The 8,901-nt window shown below is 40.4% G+C and overlaps 1 protein-coding gene across 10 annotated transcripts in view; it reads left to right on the plus strand.

Moving 5' to 3' along the window:
- Nucleotides 1–810: 810 nt before the first annotated feature.
- The window catches only part of CLCC1 (chloride channel CLIC like 1), a 50,446-nt gene continuing 42,355 nt past the window's right edge, over nucleotides 811–8,901 (plus strand). For 5 of the 10 annotated variants that reach the window (XM_019630600.1, XM_019630601.1, XM_019630604.1 and 2 more), the window contains exon 1: nucleotides 811–975. In XM_019630600.1, coding sequence (XP_019486145.1) covers nucleotides 835–975 — 141 coding nt within the window. In that variant the 5' untranslated portion in view covers nucleotides 811–834. Of the gene's footprint in view, nucleotides 976–1,461; nucleotides 1,660–8,901 lie in introns of all 10 variants that reach the window. The other 5 variants (XM_019630602.1, XM_019630607.1, XM_019630603.1 and 2 more) reach the window with 4 other exon arrangements.

The following is an 8,901-nucleotide window of genomic DNA, read 5'->3' on the forward strand; positions in this document are numbered from 1 at the left end:
GACTTTGCTGAGATTGCAAGGCCAGAAGTTTTAAGACAAAAACAAAACAACTCTTTACCGCCCCCCCTGCCCCGCCCCATGACTATCATTTTCTTTTTTTTAAAGATTTTATTGGGGAATTGGGGGAAGGGGAACAGACAAGTTGCTGTTGTTTTTTGTTCTACAGTCTAGTTGTGGAGGACGTTGCCTCACTGGCCCAAGCTGGCATCATCATTGCGCTCTTCCTGGGCGAGGCAGATCAGCCACCGGCCCCTGGACAGCCGCTCACAGTAGCTGCTGGCCGCTCACGCTGGCTGCCGGCTACACATGGTAGCTTATGGCAACCCACTGCAGCAGGGGACTGCAGCCTATGCCATCTCCAGCGACCTGCTCTGCAGCCCAGCTCCAGGTGGAGCCGTTGCTCAGCATCTTAGCTGCAGAGGGCAGTGTCACTGGCCCTCATATGTCTCATATGTGGGATCCGAACCGGGGCCCTCTGGCGTCCTAAGCCAGTTCTTAACCAAAGTGCCACCAGGCCAGCCCCCATAACTATCATTTTCATTCATTATACCCCATTTAAAATGTTTTGTTCAAAAATAGATTTCCGGGTTTTATTTAAAAATGTTACACATTCAAACTTATAATTCTAGACTAAAAAATAGGATCCGTATCCGTTTTAAGTATTTGGCTTCCGTGTAAGTTTTCAATGCAGAGAGTTCTGGGGACGGAAAAAAAACCACACACACACACAAAACCCTGGCCTAAAACCAGCCTACTGAGGTCGGCCCCGCCCCTTCGGCGGGCCAATCAGCTGCGCGCCCGGGAGGGATTCACAGCTGCGGGCCGAGCGCGTCGATGAGGACTCGCGATGAGGACTCGCGAGAAGCCTGGCGTCCGCTGAAGCGCGCGGCGCCGGAGGTAGGCGGCTCGCCACCTTCTCCCGCGGTCCCTGGCAGGTGTGTGTCTTTCTGCAGAAGCCGGCGGGCGACCCTGGACGTGAGTGTCGGTGGGCTTGTGCAGTAGGCGGGGCTGCTGGGTCCGCCCCGGCGGGTCCCACAGGCGGCTGGGCGGCTGCGGACGTTGCCCGGGGTGGGGACCAGCCAGGGCCTGCGGGGAACTTCGGACGTTGGAGCGCTGCGTTTACCCGGATGGCCGGGCGGGCGACCCTTATCTCCTCGGCATGTGGCTGCCTTATCTCTGGTTGCTGCGTGGCTGTTGTTGGGTTACACGGCTCCAAGAGAGGCCTAGGGAAGAGGGACAAAGCAAGTGCGAAGCGGGCCCGAACAAACGTTCAATTTTGTTGGTTTCAGTTAACTGTGAAAGCTTTAAGCATCATTTGAACAAATACCATGAGCAGAAGAGTTCGGATTTGGTTGTAGTTATTTTTTTAAAACTCCAAATCTAATTTGAATGTAAAAAACTTAAGAATGCATATGTGTTTGAGTGGGTGGTGAAAAACAATTCAGGTTTTCTCTATGACAGGGGTGATGAAAGTGTGGTCCCCAGACTCGCCTCATCATCATCATCATCATCACCTGGAAGCTTATTAGAAATGCACATCTCAAGTTTGACAGACACACTGTCAGGCAACTGCACATAAGCACGGGAGATGAACTGCAAACCCTGACTTTTATGCTGTGCTACTTCTAGGCTAATATGGAATTTGACTCTCCTCTCCAGGTTAGCCTTGTCTCATTAAACGTGTAAATTCATTGAAATCAGATACTTTTCTTTTGTGCTGATTTCCACTCAGCTGGCAGTGTAGTAACAGTGTTTGGCACAGGGTAATAAAAAAAATACTAGCTACTATTACATAGTATATTATAGTTTTGATATTAGTGTTAAAGCTTGATAGAGATGAAAAAATGATAAAGAATAGGAACCAGGGGAGAGTGACTATATTTCACTAACAAGTAGAATCACAGGTGCCACCATTAAACTAAACCAACACGGGATGGTTTTTTCCTTAACACTGCTACTCAGTGTGTTCTGTGGCCAACATCTCTGCATCCCTAGGAACTTGTAGGAATGCAGATTCACAGGCCCACTTCAGACTTAATGAGAATCTGTTTTTTAACAAGACTCCTAACAGGTTTAGATGCAGCTTTGTTTGTTGGAAGTATGAAGTCAATTAGATTTCTTAAGGAGCTCCAGCCTTAAATCAGTGACCATGGGTATTTGGCAGGAGGGCTTGAATTTGCAGCTGAATCCACTTACCTCCTGTTCTTCCATCATTTTCACTTTGCTAATCCCTAGCCCTGGGTAAAGCTCTTCATCTGCTGATCTTTATTGGAGAAAATAACATGGTTGAGAACAGCATGACTTTGGATGGGGGTGGGGGTGAGGGTCATAGTCAAAAGTCAGCTACTTGACAGGCTTTAGAGTCACCTCCCTTATATAATGTCTTTAGTGCTATATTTTCCAAATTCCAGCCTCCCCCCTGGCTTTCTAGTGGACTATTTCACCATCCTTGTGATGTCATATAATAATATGAACTCTGTCAGCTACTCTTCTTTGCTTTAGAATGTTGATTTCCATCCCTCCACATTCATTTCTATTTATGAAGTAGTGTAATACCTTGTTGCCTGTGAAAGGCCCTTCCTGCAGCCTTGATTTCATACCCTGCTATCTTTTCCAAGCCTCTGCTCAGTTCACATACTCCCTTTGTCACCTACTTAGATCTTAACTGCGTAGAAGATCTGGCTGGCTTAGTTTCCTGGCATCCCTGTCATGAAGACAGTGCCCAGTCCAGTAGGTATTTAGTAAATGTTGAACAAATGAGTGCTGAACTTTTTCCCCAAATTTTTCATTCTTAATTTCTTTTTGAAGTTCATGATATCACCATTTTTGTTGTTGGGAGGCCTTGAAATCTTGGAGTCGTGTTTGTCGTCATTTCCTTTCCTTCTCCCTGCACTTGGTTGCTGAGGTCTGTAGAATTACTCTTCAAAATGTGTCAGGTGTGTTCTTTCTGTTCTCATTGACCCCACTCTTTCAGACCAACACACTTTTTCTGCTTCAGCCACCTGTTGGACAGTTGTAATCCAAGTTTTTTCCACATTCTGTACATTTAGTGCTAGTTTCATCTTCCCCAAATCTAGCTGCCACCAGCCTTAAACACAGATGAAGTCAGTGATAAGCTTTTCACTTCAGCAGTGTCATCCCAGCCCCTCTCCATCGTGTTCACCCTCCCAGTTAGTTTCTGAAGCATGCACATTGCTCTGCCTCCCTTGTCTTGCACTCATAGAATGTTACTCATACTTCAAAATCCATTTCCCATGCCCCTTTCTCCATGAAATCGTTGCAGTTTCCCCCAATGAGTTGTGCTGCCTTCATCCTTTGAACCTCTTAAGCCCTTTGAATCGCTGCTATGACTTTGATCATTTGCTGCTTACCAAACATTTACTGAATGTTTTTCATGTGCCAGCCACTGGGTAGTTGTTGGATTCGGAGAGTGCAGGGGACAAGAGGGAGAGGTCATAGGAAGATGAATTCAGATTTGAGTGAGATGTCACCTTTCCCTGGATAAGTTCTTACTCCAAGGCAGTGGTTTTCTACCTTTGCTGCATATTGGAACCATGTGAGAGCTTTAAAAATCCCAGTGCCTGGGTTTCTGCCCCTAAAGATTCTGATGTAATTGGTCTGGGATGTGGCCGGAAGGTTGGGAGTGTTAGAAGCTCACCAGGTGATTTTCATGCACAGCCATGCTTGAGAGCCACTGTGCTAAGTAATGGAAGAGACCAGACCAGTCTGAGAGTGCAGAGGAGTGTTTAGCCTGAAATTACTTTTATTTTTACAATTAGACTGTAAGCCATTTATGGGCAGGGCCCAGGACTTTCTTGTCTTTGGATTCCCTTACCTGATCCTTATCCGTAGTAGGTATAAGACAGGCTACCCAACAGAACTTGCTGCGATGATGGAGTCTTCTCTGTCTGCACTGTCCAATATGGCAGCCACTAGCCACATGCGGCTGTTGAGCAGTTGAAAGGTTGCTAGTGTGAATGAGGAACATAATTTTTTTAAATTTAATTTTAGTTAAATTTAAATAGCTACATGAGGCTGCTGGTTACTGTATTGGACAGTGTTGAATAAAGGTATTAAGTGCTGAAATGACTTGCCAGTGTTTATGCAGAAGCTTAGATGCCACAGGTTATTTTCTCTGAATGGTTTGAAAGTTTAATCACCTCATTGGAATCTTAATTTTAAAAATTTTTATTTTTCAGTTATAGTTGACATACAATATTATATTAGTTTCAGTTGTGCAACATAGTGATTAGACATTTATATAACTTACAAAGTGGTCACCCTGATAAATCTAGTACCCATCTGATACCATACATAGTTATTACAATATTATTGACTATATTCCCTATGCTATACTTTATAGCCCTGTGACTTTTTATAACTGGTAATTTGTACTTCTTAATCCTTTCCCTTTTGTCACCCATTTGCCCCAACCCACTCCCATCTGGAAACGATAAATTTGTTCTCTGTATGAGTTTGTTTCTGTTTTGTTCGTTTATTTTTAAGATTTCACATGTACATGAAATCATATGGTATTTGTCTTTCTCTGACTTATTTCACTTGGCAAAATACCCTCTAGAGCAGCGGTTCTCAACCTTCCTAATGCCGTGACCCCTTAATACAGTTCCTCATGTTGTGGTGACCCCTAACCATAAAATTATTTTCGTTGCTATTCTATAACTGTAATTTTGCTACTGTTATGAATCGTAATGTAAGTATCCTTTTTGTTTTCTGATGGTCTTAGGTGACCCCTGTGAAAGGGTTGTTCGACCCCCAAAGGGGTCGCGACCCACAGGTTGAGAACCGCTGCTCTAGATCTATCCATGTTATCACAAATGGCAAAATTTCCTTTTTTATGGCTGAGTAATAGTCCATTTAATTAATTTATTTATATACACACACACCACATCTTATTCATTCGTCTATCAGTGGGCACTTAGGTTGCTTCCGTATCTTGACTACTGTAAATAATGCCGCAATGAACATGTCTTTTTAAATTGGTGTTTTGGATTTCTTTGGATAAATACCCAGAAGTGGAAGTGCTGGGTCATGTGGCAGTTCTATTTTTAATTTTTTGAGGATCCTCCGTACTGTTTTCCATAATGGCTGCACCAATTTGCAATCCCACCAGCAATGCACCAGAGTTCCCTTTTCTCCACATCCTCATCAACACTTGTTGTTATTGTTGATGGCCATTCTGACAGGTGTGAGGTGATATTCATTGTGGCTTTAATTTGCACTTCCCTGATGTTCAGCATCTTTTCATATGTCTATTGGGCATCTGTATGTGCTCTTTGGAGAAATGTCTATTCAGGCCCTCTGCCCATTTTTTAATCAGGTTTGGTTTTTTTGTTGTTGTTGTTGAGTTGTATGAGTTCTTTATATTGGGTCGTTGGGAAAGTCATGACATATTTTTCTATGTTTTTTCAATGCAAAAATGCATCATGACTTTCCCGATGACCCAATATATTTTGAATATTAACCCCTTATCGGAGGTAGTGTTTGCAAATAACTTCTCCCATTCTGTTGGTTGCCTTTTTCTTTTGTTGATGGTTCCCTTAGCTGTGTAAAAACTGTTTAGTTTGATGTAGTCCCATTTGTTTATTTTTCTTTTGTTTCCTTTGCTTAAGGAGATATATCAAAAAAGATATTGCTAAGAGTGATGATGTCAAAGAGTTTACTGCCTATGTTTTTCTCTAGTTTTATAGCTTTGGGTCTTTAAGTCTTTAATCCGTTTTGAGTTTCTTCTTGTACAATACATGGCGTAAGAAAGTGGTCTACTTTCATTCTTTCGCATGTGTATGTCCAGTCTTACCAACACCATTTATAACACTATTTATTGAAGAGACTGTTTTTACCCCACTGTATATTTTTGCCTTCTTTGTCATAGATTAATTCATCATATAGGCGTGTGTTTATTTCTGGCTTCTCTGTTCTGTTACATTGATCTGTGTCTGCTTCTATGCCATTACGATGTTTTGATTACTATAGCCTTGTAGTATAGTTTGATATTACGTATCATGATACCTCCAACTTTGTTGTTCTTTCTCAAGATTTATTTGGCTACTTGAGGTCTGTTGTGGTTCCATATAACTTTTAGTATTATTCTAGCTCTGTGAAAAATTCCATTCGTATTTCGATGGGGATTGCACTGAATCTAGATTGCTTTGGGTAGTATGGATATTTTAACAATTCTTCCTATCCATGAGCACAGCATAGCATTCCATTTGTTCATATCTTCTTTAATTTCTTATACTTTTTTCAATGTCTTATACTTTTCCAAGTACAGTAAAACCTTGGATTGTGAGTAACTTGGTTTGCGAGTGTTCCGCAAGACAGGCAAACATTTCTAATATATTTTAACGTGGTAAACGAGCGATGTCTTGCAATACGAGTAGTTTGGTTTTGGAACGAATTATGCTCGCAAACCAAGGTATTACTGTACAAGTTTTTACCTCCTTGGTTAAATTTATTCCTAGGTATTTTATTCTTTTTGATGCAATTGTATATGGAATTGTTTTCTTAATTTCTCTTTCTGATAGTTTGTTATTGGTGCATCAAAGGCAACCAATTTCTGAATATTAGTTTTATATCCTGCTACTTTACTGAATTCATTTATTCTCAGTTTTTTGGTGGGATCTTTAGGTTTCTCTGTACATAGTATCGTGTCATCTGCAAATAATAATAGTTTTCCTTCTTTCTTTCCAATTAGATGCCTTTTATTTCTTTTGCTTGTCTGATTCCTGTGGCTAGGACTTCCAATAAAGTGTTGACTATAAGTGGTGAAAGTGGATATCCTTGTCTTGTCCCCTATCTTAAAGGAATAACTTTCAGCTCGTTATGATGTTAGCTGTGGGTGTCATAAATGGCCTTTAGTATACTGAGGTATGTTACCTCCATTCCACTTGCTGAGAGTTTTTATCATAAATGGATGGTCGATTTTGTCAAATGCTTTTTCTGCATCTATTGATATCATCATATGATTTTTATGTGGTATAGCACGGTAATTGATTTGCAGATGTTAAACCAACCTTGTATCCCAGGAATAAATCCCACTTGATCATGGTGTATGATCTTTTTAATGTATTGCTGAATTTGGCTTGCTAATATTTTGTTGAGGATCTTTGCATATATGTTCATCAGGGATATTGACATATACTTTTTTTAAATTTATCTTGACTTTTATTTATATTTATTTGTTTTTTGGTAGTGTCTTTGGTTCTGGTATTAGGGTGCTGCCGGCCTCATAAAATGAGTTTGGGAGTCTTCCTTCCCTCCTCTTCAATTTTTTGGAATCGTTTAAAAGGTATTAATTCTTCAAATGTTTGGTAAAATTCACCTGTGAAGCCATCTGGTCCAGGACTTTTGTATGTTTGGAGTTTTTTGATTACTGATTCTTTTTCATTAGTAGTCATCGATCTGTTCAGATTATTCTGTTTCTTCCAGTCTTGGAAGATTGTATGTTTCTAGGAATTTATCCATTTCTTCCAAGTTGTTCAGTTTGTTGACATATAATTGCTTGTAGTATTTTCTTATAATCCTTTGTTTGTGGTGTCAGTTGACACTTGTATTTCCTTTCCGATTTTATTTATTTGGGCCCTCTCTTTTTTCTTGATGATCCTGGCTAAAGCTTTCTCAGTTTTATGTTTTCAAAGAACTAGCTCTTGGTTTTATTTCTCTTTTCTAATTTTTGTTCAGACTCCATTTCATTTATCTGTGCTCTTTATTATTCCCTTTCTTCTACTCACTTGGGGCTTTGTTCTTTTTCTAGTTTTTATAGGTTTGATTGTTTATTTGAATTTTTTTTTGTTTCTTGAGGTAGGCCTGTATTGCTGTAAATTTCCTTCTTAGAACTTCTTCGGCTGTGTTCCATAGATTTGGGGTCATTGTGTTTTCATTTTCATTTGTCTCAAGGAATCTTTTGATTTCTTCCTTGATCTCGTTGGCCCATTCATTGTTTAGTAGCATGTTATTTAGCCTCCATGTGTTTGTCTGTTTATCAGTGTTCTTCTTGTAATTGATTTCTAGTTTCATAGCATTGTGGTCAGAGAAGACACTTTATATAATTTCAATCTTCTTAAATTTATTGAAACTTGTTTTGTGGCCTAACATGTGGTCTATCTTGGAAAATGTTTCATGTGCACTTGAAAAGAATGTATATTCTGCTTTTGGTTGAAATACCCTATCAATTAAGTCCACCTGGTTTAATGTGTCATTTAAGACCATTGTTTTTTTGTTGATTTTCTGTCTGGATGATGTGTTCACTGATATCAGTAGGGTGTTAAAGTACCCCCCTCTTATTGTACTACTGTCAGTCTCTTTCTTTATAACCATCAATATTTGCTTTATACATTTAGGTCCTACATTGAGAAAGTAGATGTTTACAGGTTATATCCTCTTGTTGAATTGATCCCTTTATCATTATGAAATGCCCTTTGTCTCTTGTTACAGTCCTTGTTTTAAAGTCTATTTTGTCTGATATAAGTATTGCTACTCCATCTCTGTTTTCATTTTCATTTGCAAGAATTATCTTTTTCCTTCCCATTACTTTCAGTCTGTGTGTGTCTTTCGATTTGAAGTGGGTCTCTTGTAAGCAGCATATGTATAGGTCTTGATTTTTTTTTTTATCCATTCAGTCCCCCTATGTCTCTTTTTTTTTTTTTTAGATTTTAATTGGGGGAATTGGGGGATGGGAATAGCGCTGGGGAATCGGGGAAGAGGAACAGACAAGTTGCTGTCCTTTTATTCTTCAGTCTAGTTGTGGAGGACATTGCTTCACTGGCCCAAGTTGGCACCATCATTGCATTCTTCGCGGGCGAGGCAGATCAGTCGCCGGCTTCTGGACGGCCGCTCACTGCGGCTGCTGGCCGCTCACGCTGGCTGCTGGCTACACACGGTAGC

This window comes from Hipposideros armiger, unplaced genomic scaffold (genome assembly GCF_001890085.2).
Source record: "Hipposideros armiger isolate ML-2016 unplaced genomic scaffold, ASM189008v1 scaffold_924, whole genome shotgun sequence".
NCBI classification, from domain to species: Eukaryota; Metazoa; Chordata; class Mammalia; order Chiroptera; family Hipposideridae; genus Hipposideros; species Hipposideros armiger.